The following is a 20,223-nucleotide window of genomic DNA, read 5'->3' as shown; positions in this document are numbered from 1 at the left end:
TTAAATTCTATGTAGTCTATAGGCCATTAGAATATTGTGCGTAATCAATAAATTACTTTATGTCTACATCAATATTCTCCAAATATAAACTTGGGAACGATAAACTCTTTACCTTCAAAATCAATGTTATTTTTTATACATGTGACAAAAACGTTCGATGACTAACAAACAAAAATGTTTAAGGTGACGTTTATAACAGAACAATTATTATTTTTTTGGCCATAGACAAGTGTGTGTGTGCCTGGAATTTAAATGTAACAGTTTAATTAAACAAAAACTAAATTTATAAAATTAAGGAAACGAAGACGAAAGAAAATGTTTAATGAATGGAAAGAAAAAATTTATTAAATCTGTAAACACATATACCAAAATCCAAGATTTGTCATGCTTTTTTCGGAAATTCGCCACATGCACTTTCATTTTAATGACTTTAGGTAGTGGTAGTGATGTCGACTCTTGGCTACATTGACTACACTGATAGTACGACGACGTACTGCAAATGAAAACAATGGAGAAAAAAACCCAAATAAAAATTGCATAATTTCTATTGAAAATATTTCAAGCGTTCACTTTTAACATATCTGTGTTAACACAATGACTAGCTTGCTGGCTAACTGTTGAGTGAAAGAGTAAGCAAAGGAAAATCAAATGGGATATAAGAAAAAACGAAATGAGAGCATGTGCTGGCTTGGTGTTACCCTACACTATAATGAACTTTATGGAGGTGTAAGTTTATTGAAAAGATAAATAAAATTAAATTTGAGAAAAAAAGTGGAAAAATTATTTTGTTTATGTTTTCCAAATGTTTTGTGTTTCCAATTGAATTGTGTTTCAACGGCTTGTGTCTTAAGTCTTTTGTTGTACACGAGGTTAATTATAACATTATTAACATTAACCTACACCGCACTCTGGTAAGGGGTATTATGCCTTTGTGCATTTGTATCTAACGTGGAAAAGAAAACGAGATATAAGCTTGGTTACTGTTCATGCTGTACATTAGGGTTATGACTTTTCTACAACCTCATAATCCTGTATCATAACGTGATGAGTTTCTACATAAGATTACATAAAATCTTAATTATAAGGTGATTCGTTGAAAAAACCTCACGCACTAAATGATTTTAAAATTTGAATTTATCAGAATTATGGACAATTTTGTAAAGTCACTGTATGCAGATATATAATTGAAAAAGAACTTTAGAGCCACATGAGGTAACCAAACTGACATAACATTTGTTTCTCACTAATTTTCTTTAATTCTGAAAATCATAAAAATGTCATAAGCTCTTTTTTCAAAGGTAATGATATACTTCTTTACAAAAAAAAAACAACAAATTCAACATTTTTCCAAAGTGTTTTGTGCATGACCTTATTCAATATTTGAGTGGAATAAACTTTATTTTAGTTATTAGTATGCTTATGTTTATTCATTCGTGCAACAGGAAATAATTCTTGAGATTTTTTTTTTCATTTCATACATTTTTTAAAAAAATATTTTTACAGTATTTTATTTAACTTGCTTTGGTGTCCGTTTAGTTCAAATTTAGTAACTCGTTTTTAACACAGTTGTAGTTCACCAATCGAACTGAAACTTTGCACACTTTTCAGATTTGGATGACAGTACATGAATATGAAGCCAAAACCAAAATGGGTCCACTTTTTCTTATAGTCCCCATATAGCGGTACCATCGGTTTAATTTAAATTAAGTAACTCGTCACAGTGCTCTTGAATCAAATTTAAATGGAAGGTGCTTACACCTGGGAAGTTTTTGTGGATTCTGAAACTACAATGTTCATAGATGAAAAAAATCAAAAAACAAAAAAAAATCGCCGGATCGCTTTTTAAATAAATCGCGATTTAAGTTGAAATTTTTAGGGGTTCTTTAGGTTTTCATTTTGCTTAGAAACCGCAAGTCCTATCAAAATGAGACTGAAGAAAATGTTGTAGCTATGAAAATTCTCTACAAGATTGACCTTTACCGTATTTCGTTGGTTTTATCATTTTTGAGATATTAAAGTTCAAATTGGGACAATGCACTGACTGTATCGCCACCTTATAAAACAATGTCATGAAGGGTGCGCCTTAACTAACTTTTAATGAAAACCGCTTACACAGGGGAAGTCTTTGTGATTTCTGAAACAGCAATGTTCATAGATGAGAAAAATCCAAAAACAAGAAAAAATCGCTGTAGGGATTTTTAAATAAATCGCGGTCAAAATTCACATTTTTAGGTGTTTTTTCAGTTTTCACGATTTTGCTTGGAAACCGCAAGTCCAATCGAAATGGAGCTAAAAAAAATGTTGTAGCTGTGAAAATTCTCTACAGGATTGACGTTTATGATTTGTTCTCAGGCTGTACCATTTTTGAGATAAAAAAGCTCAGTTTATATTTTTAGGCTTTTTTGTTAGGGTTTCGCGATTTTGCTTGAATACGGCAAGTCTTAACGGCATGGGACCTGCGAAAATCTTATAGCTGTGAAAATTCTCTACAAGACTGGCTTTTCCTAGGTTGTACCGTTTTTTTTAGATATATAAGTTTAAGTTGGGAAATTGCAGTCATGACATTGTTTTATAAGGAGACGATACAGAATTGAATTGAATTTGAATTGTCCCAATTTCAACTTCTATATCTCAAATGTTGTAAAACCTACGAAAATATCATTGAGGTCAATCTTATAGAGAATTTTGATAGCTACAACATTTTCTTTATTCCCATTTTGATATGACTTGCTGTTTCCAAACAAAATCGCAAAACCCTAAACAACCTCTAAAAATGTCAACTTGAATCGCGATTTATTTAAAAAAGCTCCCCGGCAATTTTTCTGTTTTTCTCATCTATTAGCATTGTAGTTTCAGAATCCGCAAAAACTTCCCAGGTGTAAGCACCTTCCATTTAAATTTGATTCAAGAGCACCGTGTCGTTTTTAACACAGTTCCAGTTGACCAATCGAACTGAAAATTTCCACACTTTTGAGATTTGGATGACAATACATGAATATGAAGCCAAAACCAATATGGGTCCAGTTTTTCCTATAGCCTCCAAATAACGATACCACCCAATTTCAGGTGTTTTGAGGATTTTGTCTTCAAAAATTGTGGACACATAAGCAAGAAACATGTGGCTATTTGTGTATATTGTTTTCATTTTTACTTTGGCATCTCGATTAAACTATGTTGAAACTATAACACGAAAGACTATCTCCTTGTTCGTTACTACGCTGTTCGGAGAAATTCTTTCCTATTTTAAATAAGTAGTTGGCATCAGTTAAAGTCATCTTAAAAAGCCTAATGAGCTTTGCGGGAATACCAAATTAAGACATGGCTTGCAATACCTTTGAATATATATGGAAGTAGGTGTCGATCTGCATCTATTGGATGGATTTGACAGGTCGGAAGCCCCACTTATAAGTTCCCGCAAACATCCTCTAGAAGATAAGGGAGACTTCTCTCATGCCAATGAGTATTTTGTCAATATTAAATATTGAACGTGTCGCTCCCAGTCTTGACAAACTCGGATGGTAAACCATCGACCCCTGCGGTCTTATTATTTATCAGCCGGTTTATTACTGTCATTAATTCAGCCTGACCAATACCATCTTCTTCGATTCGATATGTAGTGTCTTTGCTACTACACGATACCAACAGTTTCGATAAATGATTTGTCTACAACCTGAATACGCTATCAGTATCTGTTGACAGATTACCTTGCTTGTATCTGCAGGTAGATGTGCCTATACCGAAGCTATCAGTTTGATGTTTCACTCTCTGGTAGAATTTTCGGATTTCATTCTCGCTCCTATACGCATCGATTTTTTTTTAACTTTCATTTTTCCATTTCTCTCTTTGTTCTGCGGAAAAGACTTTTCTCTTTTTCTCGATAGCCCTCTCGTGCGTTACACGTTGCTAGTGATTGTAGAGTATCTCTATATGCCGCATTCCTCTCTTCGGTAGCAGCAGGACACGCCTGATCATACCATGGATTCTTTGATGGATGCCTCTGGTATCCATCTAGCAAATAAAAAAACTATTTACAAATCTCCTTACTAATGCATTATTTAACCAAGGCATGTCGCCAGGAAAAAAGTTATTTTTTGCCCTTAAAAGTCAACGAATATAAGTTGATTATCTTTGGCTACTGAAGGTCGAAGCTACTAAGCAAAGATAATCGACTTATATTGTAGTGGTTGGTTTAATGGGTTTGTAATGTGTTTTTTGCTGGGCAGGTATGAATATTGCGGAGGTATGCTTTCATTACGCAGGGCCGACTGTGTTGAATATGCTGGGGCTTTCTGTTGTGATTACAGCTTACCGATGTCCATCTTCCATGTTGTGTCTGTTCGTACTTTATTTGTTACGTACTTTTGCTGCAAGAAGGTAGTGATCCGAGTCTATGATTGATCCTCTGATCGATCGAAAATCCTGCATGTTCGATGAGTGTCTTCCATCTATAATAAAGTGGTTTTTATCTTATGTCAACCACTTACCTTATAAATGTCGAAATGCTTACATCAGGTTTTCAGCCTCATTATGATATCAGATGATTCATTGTGGAGACTGAATTTCCCCATTGCTGGACCAAAGACAGATATATTTTCCAATTTTGGCATTAAAATCGCCTAGAATAATTTTTATGTCATGGACAGGACAGGGCATGGTCGTAAATAAGGCTGATGTTTGAACTATTTAGATTATATCTTTTATCTTATTCACTTTTAACCAAAGACTCACTACAAATCCACAACCAAACTCGTGTTTCCCAATCAACCGTATTTCCTGTATGTCAGTAATATCGACCTGCAACCTCTATAGAGAGTCCTAACACTCCAAGCGCTAATTCGCAGATCATGGTCCTTAAACGTTTTCTGTGTTCGCCAACTTTAGACGGGGTTCTTAACACGATTGACCTTTAGACTAACGAGGGAATATACAAATTGATACGATAAAACTGTGCATTTGTTTGTATGAAGCCTGTTTCTGACATTTTAGAGCCGGTTTAGCCGGTTCACCTGTCTATGTGTCCGGTACAACCAATTTGGTCCAAAATTTGATCCTCGTAATATGCTTTTCAAAGTAAGATCACATTCGAGTTCAACACTTTCGCTAAAAAGGTACGTACGATAACTATCGAAGGAGTTATTTGGTTCAAAATGTGTTCCTCGTAATATTTCGTTCAGACATAGATCAGGGTTGAATATAGACTATATCGGTCCAACGAGAACCTACTACACAAACTTTCAAAAATGTTCCCTAATTTAAGGAAATGCCTCGGATTGATTTGAAATTTTTGCATCAGATTGTCCCCTTTTGCATCAGATTGCCCCCTTTTTTACAATGATACAATGCAATCGGGTGTAAGACCATACTACCAGAAATAAAGACCCAAAAGCTCTAAAAACCCTGCCGGCATCCACTAAAAGAACGAATAGAGAATGTTATTTGGCCGAACAACACCTTCGGATACCTCCGTGACAAAAGTTCATTAATTTTGGTTAATTGCAGTTTAAGTGTTGTTCGGGCATTATTATTTTTTTATCGAAGTTGACTATCTTATGATTCTGATTACAACGATTTAATTCGCGGGCAAGTCTGTGTTTTCGGACACAATGATCCAAAAGCTCAAAAATGACCTGGCTGTCACGACTTTGGACTTGGATCCAAAATTATATCCAGTTCCAAGATAGACTATGTTGGTGCATTCATTCAGGTGCCTGCTCCCCAAAATTACAACACATTTGTACTTTGGTCCAGTTAAAGTCCACTCTCGGATTGTGTAACTGAGGTTATATCTATTTCGGCAAAGCTGACTTGTTTTCTTTTCAATAGAACAACCGTTTGGAAACTTACTGTAGTGTACTGTAGCAAGAAAGGGTACCATACACATGTACATGAACGTCAACGTAAAAGATGTTAACGTAGGTCATAGTCACTGATCGTGAACAAAATCACTCATACAAACATAAACACCATGTATAAACAACTATATTTCACTTCTTGAAAAGCAAAGCAGCAACAACAACGGCACAAGTTGAACTCATTGCTAGTCTCGATTTCTTTGGTGGTTAACAAGTGTACGCTATCATTGTTAAGTTTTTTGTTTGTTGGTTATTCATTTCGTTGCTGATAGTTTTGGTCATTTTGCCAGCTGACTATCTCTGTATGTGTGTGTGTGTGTGTGCCTGTCTGTGTACGAGTGCAAATGTGGTAGTAGTTTACCAAGAAATTATTTAAACTGGCCAATATAATAATGCCCATGTTATTTGTTTGTTATTGGTTTTGCTCTTTTATATTGCATGAAATAGTGACAAAAACCAACAACATTCCGTCTGCTGCTGCTGCCACAGCAACAACAGAAGCAATAATATTTGGCTAAAACATTTATATGGTTTTGTTGCTCGGGTTTTTTATGTCGTTTTTGTTTTGTTCCTCTGCATGGCTTTTTGATTCAATACTAGTTATAGGGTTTTTTGTTGGTTTATTTGTTTTGGGAGTTATATTTTTAAGTTGTTGTTCAACATCAAGGTCATTGATTCTGATACCATCAGACGCTTGGATGGATGGATGGTTCGTTAGCACAATGATATGCTGATATTGGTGGTATGTTTATGATGTCAATAATAATATTACATATTTCTTACTTTTTTTGATATGTCGTTAATTTTATGTTGACACATATTTCTGGTGCTTTATATCATGTTGTCGTTATGTTATCTTACTGCCGCTGCCTCCGTTGTTGTAAATGCTGTATAAATGGTTTATGATTTTATTTTGCTCTTGGCAGCATTGGGATTTGCTTTGAGTGGATTAATTACAGAAAAATGTGGTTTATAATACGTTTTACATTAATCAAATTTTTCATGAAGGAGGAAATAACAAACATGTTGTGGGCAATTCAAGGGAAACTGGTAACGTCGCTTTAAATTCACCTGTCTCAATGACCCACTTATGTTTATACTTAGGATTCTTTATTTTGTGAAGGGCGTGTTGATGTTGTTACATTTACATCTGGAGAATGGAAAATTAGTTAGAATGCTTTAACTGTTCTTTTGAAAGTAGTACCCTTTTTACAATGGACTTCTTGTAGATAATAATATTTTTAAAGCTGAGGTAATGAACGACCAAAAGAAATTTGTTGTATATGCCCAGAAGAATGTCCTTATAGACGAGTAGAAGAAAGGAGTCTTTATAAAACCAGAATAATTTTTTTACGGCCTTTCGGAAGTTTTTATAGATGAACTGAAAGGGAAGTCTATATTTGCGAGTAAATTAAAGTCTTTATAAATGTTCAACAGACGAGGTTAGAGGTCCTTATAAACGCTCACCATAGGCCACACAAAATAAGCCTCAATTCTCCACTAAATTGATACGGTCAGAACGACGCTTTTATACAGCTCAGAAAGGATTTCTATAGACGTCCAGAAGAAAATGTTATGGGTTACCAGATCGGATTCCTTATAAACCCGGTAGAAGTCTTCATGTTAGGCCGATTTGCAGACCACCAGAAGGATATTTTTATTGACATCAAGAGGGGAATCTTAGTAGAGGACTAAAAGCAGACTAAACAATAAAAAGGGATCTAAACGACGTGCTTTCAGGAAAATTCAGTTCGGAAAATTTTCAGAAAAGCAGAAGGGATTTTTTTTTACACGGAAAAAAGGAGCTTTTAAAGAGAACCATAAGCAATCCATGTGGATCTTTGGTGATAAAAAGGGGTTTCAAATGGGAAAGCAGAAAGGAGTATTAAAGACAAGCATGATGGAATCCTTATAGAATGGACAAGTTGTCAGAATGCTGGGATTGTACTTTCCTACAAAACAAATGTGAAAAATTTTTTGTCGTTTAAGTGCTAAGCATAACTACATGCGGAATTTTTATTTTAAATGAACGATTTGAGAAACTAAAAAAAACAAAATTAAGATAAGAACAAATTCCTAATTATGGACAAATAAACATAACAATGAAGCATAACAATGAAAACGTGTATATTTGCCATCAAAAATAGTTTTATTGTTTTTTTGTTTTTTGTAGTCTCCAGCATGATTTATACCCTTCTTCATGCGCTCAAACCAATTGTGAAATCCCTTTTTCCACTCCGATCTGGACACCACCAAAACATGGTTTTTTAACGTTTTTACAGCATATTCTGGTTTGAATCGATGTGTGAGTGCTCGCAGTGTCATGATGCAGAATGATTCGTCTTCTCCACTTCGTTTTTCGAATTTCTTAGGAGATTTCTGGCAAACAAATTGTAGTGTACGCTCAGAATTTACCGTCCTACATTTCTGAAGCTGTATAGTCGCCACACGGTCAGTTTTGCCGAAGAAACAGGCGACCATTTGCCTGGAAGGCCTTCTTCCATGAACACCTTTCGTTGGATTAGGCTCGCTTTCGAAGACCCAAAGGGTAGATTTCTGTTTTTTTTTTCGGACCTACAACACATTCTTTATTTGCGTCTTGAAACCGTCCAAATTTGAATTTTTGAAGCTGACCACAAAATCAGCTTTAAGTACAAACTGAAGTCAAGTTTTTTGGGTGACAATAAATTAGTATAAAGAATACTAGACCTAAATTTACTATGAACAGACCTAATATGAATTATGTAACAACATAAGTTTACACGTTTTTAGGGGTTTGTGAGGTAGGTATCTTAAACAGTGGGCGCAATTATCCCACTAATAGACCCAATTAACAAAGACAAGAAGTACTGCCACAAACTTTAGAGCGAGAGGTGAATGAAGGAGTAGATCTTAATAATGGGACATTTCCGAACCTATATCTCAGGAAGTATTGGCTTCTACTAGCAATACAAAATAGCATGCACGCGATCACGAAATAAATATATCATTGTAAGCAGAATAACAAGGAGTGCCTTATTGAAAAAATCAAAACGGACCTTATCGGGTTATGGCCACTTGCAAACTTTACAAAATCGAAACAAATTTATTGGCTCATTTAAAGTACGAGCTTATTTGGGTGCCACCGTGGTGCAATGGTATGAACGCCCGCCTTGCACGCAGAAGGTCGTTGGTTCGATTCCCCGGCCAGGCAACATCAAACATTTTTCAACGGTGTCAAAATACCCCTCAGTAATGTTGGCGACATTTCCTGAGTATTTCAGCCTTGTAAAAAAACTTCTCTACAAGTGGTGTCTTTAGACACGCCGGTCGGACTCGGCGATAAACAGTAGGTCCCATATCATTGAGCTAATATGAATCGGGGTGCACTCATTGATATGAGAGAAGTCTCCCTTGTCCCGTATGGGATGTTGTGGAACAATGTTGTGCTTATTTAAAGAGCAAGAAAATTTCGAGTCGATCGGACAAAAATTGGCTGAGATATAAGCTCACATAAAAAGCTTGTCCTTAAGCGAGAGAATTTTTATGAAAAAAAAATTATTTGAAGGATTTATGGCGAAAAAATTACCATTTTTTAGTTAAAATTTAAATTTTTTACTTTGACTGTTCACCATTATTTAAAATTGGATATTTTTTAATTCCGTTTCGCTTAAGGATAAGATAAGTAAGCTCTTTACGATCCCACAAAAATATATGCTAATCGGTTTATTTGTTTTCTAGCTACAGTGGGCACCGCAAACTGCTTTAGTAAAAATATTTTAGGTGGTCATCAGAAAACAGTGCAATTTTTTCAACCAAAAAAATTCCAAAAGCAGCTCAAGGTGTGAACTCTCCGATGGAAACAAAATCTTCTAAAAAAGCTTGGCAGATTTCTTGTAAAAATTCAAGAAAACTGTGCTCAATAAGTGACCATAACCTCTTAAGCAATCCTTAAACTACACTTTAGCGAAAATTGATCATTGAAAAGCGATGATGTTTTCCGATATAGTCCTTCTTGGAACTCAAATTATGTTTGGAATAAATTTTACAGTGTGCAACATTCTCTTTAAATTGTGCTCATCAGAGCTTGCTTTAGGTATGTTCGGTCATTATATATGAACATATGGACTTGCCCTGATTAAATTGTACCGTCGCCATAGATGCTGAGACCACAACCTACTGCAAAAAAATATATATCGATATGCAATGTTTGGACCAAATCGGTTACGCCCTTCAAGAAATATTGTTCGCACCATCTTGCTAACAATTTTGAAGCCGAAGGATTAAGTCGAACTTGATCTATCCAGACAGACGGACAGAGCTGAAACGTCTAAAATTTTTTGGAAATGAATTTCGTCTAAATATAATTGGGGATCAGAAATTATTTTGATGAGGCACATTTTTGTTCAAGGTTACACCGTGGTGCAATAGTAAGCACATCCGCCTTGCACACTGGATGCACGGGTTCGTTTCGCAGGCCATGCAACATCAGCATAATGTTGACGACATTTCATAAGTATTTCAGCCTTAAGACAGACTCTCCTATAAAAAGAAGTCCCATACCATTGTGCTCAGGTCGCATACATTGATTTGAGAGAAGTCTCCCTTGTCCCTTCGGCGATGTTTGTGAGCAAGACCTACTTTTGGTTCATCTGGAATATATAGATAGATTTTATACAGGATCAAAAATAATTTTTTTATACAGTCCGCCAAGAAGGACAGTTAATAGTGAAACCCAGAAGCGTTTATAACATGCAATGTTTTTAAGATAATTTTAGAATGAGAGTCATAGAAGATAAATCCTTACATACGATCCAAAAATGTGTTTACAGATTAACATTACATATCCCATTTTAAATCCTTAAATCCTATTATTAGATCGTTTTGAAAATTTGTATGAAAAATTTATAAATTATGTAACTTTTGTACATTTTTGAAGATTTTATGGTTTTTACAAAAATTTTTAATTTTATATGTTTACAAAAAATTTGTAAATTTATGACAATTAAATTTATACCCTCCACCATATGGAGGGTATAATTAAATTTGTCATTCCGTTTGTAACACATCGAAATATTCTCGGAGACCCTATAAAGTATATATATTATTGATCAGCATAAAATTCTATGTCGATTTAACCATGTCCTTCTGTCCGTCCGTCCGTCTGTCTGTTGAAATCAAGATACAGCTCGCAATTTTAAAGATATATTTGGTACAGAAGTTTTTATTACTTGCAGGATGGTTGGTATTGAAAATGGGATATATCGGTCCACCTTTTGATATAGCCCACATAGAACGGGCCTACCAAAATGGCTGAAATTTGGTATTTAGTTATGGTTGGGTGTATAAAACTTTCCACCTGAAATTTGTTGGTATAAGTCCACGCATTGAAAATGGACGGTCCACCTTTTGATATAGCCCCCATAGAACGGTATTTAGGTATTTAGTCTTCGATGTTTCTATAACACATTCCTCCAGAATTTTGTCTGTATAGGTCCATGCCTTCAGATAGCCCCCAAAGAACGGTTCCTCCGGTTCGGTTCCGTATTTTGAAAGTTAGACACATTGTTTTACCGAAATTGCTGAAATTTGGTATTTAGTATTCTTCATAAACGAAAGGAAACTAAGTGTTCTACTTTACTTCAATACAACTCGTGGTGGAGGGTATAACAAGTTCGGCCTGGCCGAAGTTAACGTCGTTCTTACTTGTTTCAAAAATTTGTTATTGTTTTCTTCAATTTTCAACATTTTGAAAGTCCCAATTTACATTAGGCGAGTTTACTTGCGGCAATTGTCAGTTTGTTGGACAGAGAGGTGAGGCATATGGTAACCCTTTGCCTCTCACCACCCTCTCTCACCAACAAACTGACAATTGCCGCAAGTAAACTCGCCTAATGTAAATTGGGACAAAAATATGTAAATTTTTAAAAACTGCAAAGTTTTGACTGTTGAACATTTTTGAAAAGTTATAAATACTTGAAAATTTTAAAATAAAAAAAAAATTTTGGAAATTAAATATTTTTAAAAATTTGAACAATTTAAAAAAATGGAAAATGTATGCTTATGACCCCAGGTTCACTTCAGTTATTTTTTGTGGTTCTAATTTTATTAATATAATTTATTTCTAAAGGATAAGAAACATCCTTCAATCAAAAGAGGATCTTTTTCAAGGGACGTTTAGGAAATTTTTCAATTGTTATAAACAGTGTAAACTTTACACAGTGTCTTCAACTTGTATAGGAAAATATCTGTAGATTTTTTTAAGAAAAACCTATTTGTATAAAAATTTTATATTAGATATTTAAATTATTCTAATAATTGTTTGGACAATTTTTTGAAAACTTGAAAGAACGCCTGAATCTGCATGGTGTTTATGATGCGTTTCATTTTGGGCATTATGACTAACCTACCGATAGTCTTAAGGGCAATTGAAACAGGAATGAAATCTAATGGTTTACTTACACTGTGCAACATTTTTAAGGTGATCTTGTGCAAACAATTCGAACTGAGCATTTTTTTAAAGTACAGACCCAAACGACAAGAAACCCTAGTTGGGTTTTGTTGTGTTAGATCCAGCTCGGATTTTATGGCCCTATCTGAACATGGTTAAATATTGAGCTTTTAAAGAAATTCGAGGCTATATCTCTGAAACTAATTCGAATCTTCTTCTGACCTCTGAAGCAAATTTGTAGATAAGGACAAGAATAAAATATTTGGAGAAATAGTGAACTCGAAAAAATACATTTATTGCCTCAAATTTCAAAATATTTGCAAAAATTCCACAATTTTTATACATTTCGCACCGTATCTCCAAAACCGTTAATTTGAATGAATATTTTCTGAATATTTTCTTTTGGAAAAATATTCCCTGGAATGTAATACACAACTTTTCAGAACATGTCATTGTTGTAAAATGACTCTATGCCGTTGTTTTCAGTACATTTTTCAACGACGATTTAATAAAAATGTCAATAATGTAGTGAAATCCGAAATGTGAGAATAAACTGTTGATGTGAACTGTGTTTGAAATACGTGTTGTAAAAGATATGATGCAAAATACCGCTGAAACAACATGAAGTAAGCATTTTAGATTTTCAGAATGTTCTAAAGAAGATTTTTGCAAACGGTTACCTGGTTCAACTCCCAATAGTTTATCCGATACTGACCAGAATTTCAGCCATTATGCAAAATTTTCTATATTTTATAGATTTTGATGCCCTAGATGGAGTTTTTCTTATGTGGTTTTTTCAAAAGATAAGTTCTACTAGTTTAGGGCTACAGTATTGCTAAAGACAGCAAGGCCAAATTCCTATTCGTTTCTGAGATAAAAGCCTGATAAATGCACAAAACTGGATCTGACAGGACAAAACCCTACTAGGGTTTTTGTAGTCTAAATATGGTAATATTCAAAAAAGTTTTACAATCGTTGAAGTTGAGGTTCACCATTTAATAAGTCGCGAACTGTTAATATATTTTATAAAATATGAATACATTTATATATATTGAAGTGTTTTAGCTACGATCTCATAATATGGACCATAACAAATAATTTTCGTGGAAGCTGCGCTGGTGGTAATATAAAAAAATGGGAAAAATGTGTTGAAGTTTACAAGTTTTTTTGTGTTCTTTCTTGATTTCTGGCCAAACCACGGAAAATTCAAACATGTGCTCAAACAAAGAACTAAAGAATACCCCTTAGGCAATATGGTTCTAGTGTATGACTTTTCGATATATACACTGCATCCCCCTAAAATCGATGCTGACATTTTGAAGTTTTGATTTCAGTGTTTTTCGAATTTTTCTTATAATTAGATGGTGCAACTAGATAATAATCTAAAGTAGTTTATAGGATTGTAGAACTCGCGATTCCACGTCGTTCGATGTATATCTCATGAGTGTGCTCCATACAGCTTCCTAGTAATAGGAGTCCAAAGGCGAAAATTTGGTGCGTAAATTTTCTGAAAAAACCTATTTTTTGGCTTTAAAATTTACAACTGTCGTACAGGTACCCCTGAACCCCGCGTGATTTTAGTTTTTTTACGTGCCGGATCTAATAAGCCCTTCCGCGTTTGAATCCATCCACTATAACGCCGGATATAGATACCTTGAAAGTAGGAAAATTTGCAAAAATATATTTTGACAATTCCGCGAATTTAACCGCGATTTTCTTTCATTATTTTTACATAAATGTAATCCTTTATACGCGATTATAATATTTGCCAAAAAAATGTGCCACAAATTACAAAGATTCGGGAGTAATATCCCTATTTATCTCAAAATAGAATGTGGTGGCACATCCGCAGTTCTTGACGAATCTGTCTAAAATAATTTATATTGACGTATTTTTAATAGGCGACCATTGAAATCGGATGCACCTTATAATCATATGCACATCGCGTAATTTATGCCCACTTGAATGTTTTTTGAATAGTAAGATGCAACTGATGGCACACTTTGGCCGCTGAATGAAACATGGGAAAATCCATGCATATTGATAGACATGGACTCCCTGTATCCGAAAAGCACATGCACCTCAACCGATTTAAACCAATTCGCGAATTAGACGGTTTTTAACTTCTATGTTTTTTCTTTGATTGTAATTTCAATATTACTCTCTACTTCTTATTTCTATTGCTTATCACAGAAAGCAAATATACTTTCACGATGACTAATTACTTTTCTCGTAGAAGTTTAAGCAAAATACTTCAGGATTGGATCGAAATTTAGCGAAATAATAGAATAACTCCCAACATTTATTTTTCAAATTTTATTTAACCAAAAATATATTTTTGAAATAATTTCCAACAATAAGTTTCCGTTCTTTGTTGTTGCTGTAATATGCAAGTTATAAACGCGATCTTTATAATTTTGGTCTCACATTTTTCTACGCGTTGTCTAGATTCTGTACGTATTTTTAAATTATTTTTTTTAGAGATTTTTTGGACTCTGATTTAGAATAAATAAAATTTATTCCAAGATTTCTTCAATATTTTTTGATTTTCCGCGAAAATAAAAATAAATTTTGCAAATATTTTAGCATCTACGGATAGATATCAAATGCTGCTAACGATTCGTATAAAAATGTTCTTATTAAAACACAATAGGAATTTTTAAATATTTTTTCTTTACAAGAGAGTAAAACCGCATATAACTTTTGAGTGCAGCATCCAATTTTGTGAACGCGAACAGATTTGAAACCACGATTTTTTTCGTAACCCATGTACCAAAAATGGCGGATGTGCTCGCCAAAAAAGTTTTTAATTTTTTTTCTATGTAATTGCAAAGGAAATTTGAAATTTACCATATGTACTTTCAAAAAATGCATACTAGAAGTAGTTCACATTTGCAGTGTTGCATAGTGTTATCCAGTAAGTTTTCTCGGTGGGATAGCTAATCTTTAACCCGGATTACAGACCTTCATCTTTAGACCTACACAAATGGGGCCCCTTTAACTTATATTTTTCTTTAATAAAATTCTAATGGAAAACGGTTACAAAGTCCAATGGGATTTAGGCAACCGGCAAGGTTTATCACCAGCGATCATTTTTGGCCATAAGACTATTTTTTATATTTCTTATTTTATATTTTTCTTTTACATTATTGAACTATACGAAAACACATAACTCGACCCCATATCATTTAACCATGAACTTCAGAAATATTTCTCTTAAAGAAGACATATAACATCTAAACATTATTGACGTCATTGATTTCTTAATGGTTTTCATTTTGTTTCGTTTATTTTAAGTTTAACCAATTTGCAATGCCACTGGTATTTGTTATTTGTTCGCATTTAATTATTCACATTTGAAATTCATGCATAATTATGAAAAAAAAAAAACAAAAACTGAATTCATTTCAGTTTCTCTCTTGCTTGTTAAACTTGACCTGATTTTGATTGAAATTCTTGATAATATTAGCTTTAATATCTTTAGTAAAACGTTTTAGTTTCAAAAGAGTTGTTTTAAGCTAATCGCTGCAACAACACATTAAGGTTAATGTCAAAGAATGTGACTTTGATACACATAATTGACTGACTGAAAAAAACGTATTAACTTAGCAAAAGGTGGGTGCGGCTTCTGGGTGTCCATGGATTTATGAAGTGCAAGTGTTTTATTAGTCTAGGCTTTAAACTTGAATCTGATAAATCCTTGATATTAATTGCATGAAAATGAAAATGCGTAGATTTTTATGCAAAAGTTTTCAAAATGCAATTAACTGTGTCGTATAATCCCCATGCTTTATAGCGCCAAATAAAATAATAACATACAAAAATATCTATAGAAGCTTTCGATTTTGTATTAATTTGCAAGAGAAAGAGAGAGTGTGGAAATGGGTTTATATAGAATTTCATGCAATCAACCAATTAGAGTTTATAATTTATCTTCAATATAATTTGAATATTTTTTTAGGCCACATCGGGCGATGATTTAGATCGTAACAAAAGAAAAGTTGCCGGTGCTACATTTGAGGCCAAAAATGCTGTCTTAGGTTATGTCTTTGGCGTAAGTATTGTCCATTAGCCTAAATTTTGTCCCATGTAGTTTGTGCAAGATTTTCAATAACATTTTCTCTTCTCTTCTTTTCTTTCTTTTTTCTTCCCTCATTTCATCTCCTTTCTGTCTCTTGGGATTATAGAAAATCGATGGTTTCTTGGATACCAACATTCGCATCCTTGACCAACTGGACCGTGCCAACGTTGAGAAGAACAAGCAATGGGATATTCCAAAGCCAGTACCCATCAATGATGTTCAATCCTTGATTACCGCAGTTGTATCGCCCAAAATTCGTGTTGTTGGCAATATTGCCAATGACTTGACCACCGGTGTATTGACCACCATTACAGCATTCAGCGGCAGCTCCTCGGGTGGCAACTCCAATAACCCCAATGCTGGCCTTGGCAATATTGTGTCCAAATTTTTGGGCTTCTCCGGACCCATCTTGCAAGGATCATCTGGTGGTGGTGCTGGTGGTTCAACTACTCCAGCACCCGATTCCGATGAGGCTGGTTATTAAATAACTACACATCAGTTCCACCCTTCTTGAAAATCGCCGTCACACAAACCAAGAACTGGGTTTAAAATGTATCTAAGCTACACCACACACACACCCACACCCCCAAATACAAATCTAACAAACATACATAAGTGTTCATATAGAAATTATGAAAAATTAACAACAAAATTACTCCGAAAAGTGTATTGTTAATTAAATTTTGTTGAATTTTATAGTTATAGACTCTAGTTATGATTTGTGTTTCATTAATTCATTGTTCGATTTCAAAAATATCCTTTCGAACCCCGTTATCATTCATATAATTAGCAAATTGTTCTACGTTTTTCTCCACCATCTACCATAATTAGTTGTATCTCAAACCAGATCCTATTACGATTTACGTATGTATATCTCGTGTATATTATTTCTATACACATACACACGCATTGTCACACAGACGCACATTATTTTGTAAATATTTAATATAACAACTTTCCGATTCTTTCCCCTTGTTTTGTACTATTTTGTATTATTTTAGTGTATTGTATATTTTAATATTATTCGTTATATTTTTTTTGTTTTGTAAATTGAAATAAAGGACGAAAAAAGTAACAAATTTTCCACAGGGAAATGTATTTTTTAAAACAAAAATTTTAAACGGTATTGTACTTTTATTTTCCTGGATGGGATAAAAAAATTATAACCACAAATTTTATCGAAGCTAAGGTAATAATCATTTTTATGTCACAAACATGGTTGTGCTGAAATTACGTATTTCCATATTATTTATGATAGGGTATATAAGTGATGGAAAGAGAATATTGGGTTCATGGAGCTAGATATTGTCTTTTCATTGGATATAATTGTTGATTGATGAAAAATCCTATTTGCTTCCAGGAATAAAGAAATGTGAAAGCAAATTTATTTTCAAAGAGAAGTTTTGGTCCATTTTAGCCACTGATTACACTATGCAGCACTAGTATGTATTTTTGAAAGTACATATATTGAGACAACAAAAACCATAGTTGGGTTTTGAGCGAGTAGGAATTTGGCTTTGCTGTCTTTAGCAATATTGTAGCCTTAAAATAGAAATTAACTGTTGAACGGACCACATAAGAAAAACATCATCTAAAATATAAAAAACTAGCAAATGCCCGCTACTTCGTATGCGGAAAGGGAACAAAATATATATAAACAATATTTAATACGTGAATGGTGAATACTGGAGATTCTGTTGTACTAAGACCTATTTTTATTAACAATATTTTTTTCGATTGTAGTCAGAATTTACATAAAAAATCTGAAGTATCGCATCCCTACACAACTACCATATTTTTTATTTCGAATTTCCAAAACTACGTATCATATTGCAAATTTCAGATTTGACTCCTGGTTTTAACCCTTCGCTAACACAGCATTCCCTTCCAGTACGAATTTCCAAACACTAAACTTTATCTCACGTCTTCACAACAACAATCACGCACATTTACAATGCAAGGTTCTAGCTTTAGCGGTTTCGCCCAGAACCCGAATAGGTCCGTTAAATTTTCGGCATTCAAAATGGACATAAAAATTTAAAATGACCATAAAAATCCTCGTTTTCGTATATCCCCATATAACGGTACCTCTCGACTTAGTGTATTTTAAAAGATCACTTCCTTATATTCAACATATATCCTAACCCCAATTCACTTTTCCAGCTTTATCTGTTCTCCTGAAACCCATTATAGTACTATTTAGTACTTTTTGTATAAATAAGTACGAATTTTCAAAACCTCCTCCCTACCTCCACTCTAAACACCAATTGCTAATCTAGTACCGAATTTCAAAATTCAGTTCTACCCTTTACAAAGTCACAAATTGTACAAAATTCTCTACCATATAGCAAATACCAAAAGGTACCAAATTTTGTACCATTTAGCACTTTTCGTACACGATTTTCCAAAATGTACTTTCATATCTCAGCTCTATCCGTTCACCTAACCCCAATTTATAGCCAATGTAGATCCATTTAGCAATTTTCCATAAGTATGAATTTACAAAACTACCTCAATCCTCACTCCAACAGTAATCTGTTCACGCAAATACAGCGAATTCCGTACCAGTTAGTACTGCTTCGTTCACATTAGTACCATTTGCCAAAGCTTCCTCCATATCTCAATTCTATATTCTAACAGTAATCTTAATTCCAAATTTCAGGATTCCAGCTCTTCAAATCCAAATCAGACTAAATAAACTCACTACCATTTAGGACTTTTCGACCTTTGGTACATCTTTCTTACTCTTAATCAGTGACCCCCAATTCCAAATTTCAGGATTCCGGCCCTATTCGTTAACCCATATCTAAATTGTACTATATTTAGTACTATTTAGTACTTTTCGTATAAGTTTAGTTCGAATTCCAAAAACATTTCATTTTTACTCTTCAACAGTGATTCTCATTCCAAATTTCAGGATTCCAGATCTATCCGTTCACCCAAATCCAAATTGTACTAAATTTAGTATCATTAGTACTTTTCGTGCTCTTATAGCTCGAATTTCTAAAAACCTTTTTTTGTTACTCTCCATCAGTGACCCTCATTACAAATTTCAGGATTCAAGCTCAATCCGTTCACCCAAATCCAAATTGTACTAAATTTAGTACCATTTAGAACTTTTCGTGCACTTATAGTTCGAATTTACAAAAACCTTTCTTTGTTACTCTCCACCACTGACCCTAATTTCAAATTTCAGGATTCCAGAGCTCTATCCATTCATCCAAATCCAAATTGTACAAAATTTAGTACCATTTAGTACTTTTCGTACCCTTATAGTTTGAATTTCCAAAAACCTTTCATTGTTACTTTTCATCAGTGACCCTCATTCCAAATGTTTGTATTCCCGCTCTATCCGTTCACCCAAACCCAAATTGTACTAAATTTAGTACCATTTAGTACTTTTCGTGCACTTGTAGTTCGAATTTCTAAAAACCTTTCTTTTTACTCTCCATCAGTGACCCTCATTACAAATTTCAGGATTCCAGCTCTATCCGTTCACCCAAATCCAAATTGTACTAAATTTAGTACCATTTATTACTTTTCGTACACTTATAGTTCTAATTCCAAAAACCTTTAATTTTTACTCTTCATTAGTGATCCTCATTCCAAATTTCAGGATTCCAGCTCTATCCGTTCACCCAAATCCAAATTGTACTAAATTTAGTACCATTTAGTACTTTTACCCTTATAGTTCGAATTTTCAAAAACCTTTCATTGTTACTCTTCATCGGTAACCCCCATTCCAAATGTCTGTATTCCAGCTCAATCCGTTCACCCAAATCCAAATTGTACTAAATTTAGTACCATTTAGTACTTATAGTTCGAATTTCCAAAAAGTTTTCTTCGTTACTCTCCACAAA

The 20,223-nt window shown here is 33.9% G+C and overlaps 1 protein-coding gene across 4 annotated transcripts in view; it reads left to right on the top strand.

The window, feature by feature from the left end:
- LOC141398526 (uncharacterized) overlaps positions 1 to 17,477 on the top strand; it is a 97,284-nt gene extending 79,807 nt beyond the window's left edge. For all 4 annotated transcript variants that reach the window (XM_073975854.1, XM_073975853.1, XM_073975852.1 and 1 more), the window contains 2 exons: positions 16,244 to 16,336; positions 16,470 to 17,477. In XM_073975854.1, the coding sequence (XP_073831955.1) occupies positions 16,244 to 16,336; positions 16,470 to 16,847 (471 nt within the window). In that variant the 3' untranslated portion in view covers positions 16,848 to 17,477. The remainder of the gene's footprint in view (positions 1 to 16,243; positions 16,337 to 16,469) is intronic.
- The last annotated feature ends 2,746 nt before the right edge of the window (positions 17,478 to 20,223 follow it).

The sequence above is a fragment of the Musca autumnalis genome, unplaced genomic scaffold, assembly GCF_047663935.1.
Source record: "Musca autumnalis isolate F117 unplaced genomic scaffold, ASM4766393v1 scaffold_3, whole genome shotgun sequence".
NCBI classification, from domain to species: Eukaryota; Metazoa; Arthropoda; class Insecta; order Diptera; family Muscidae; genus Musca; species Musca autumnalis.
Note: the sequence above shows the minus strand (reverse complement) of the source record. Positions and strands in the feature narration are given on the sequence as shown.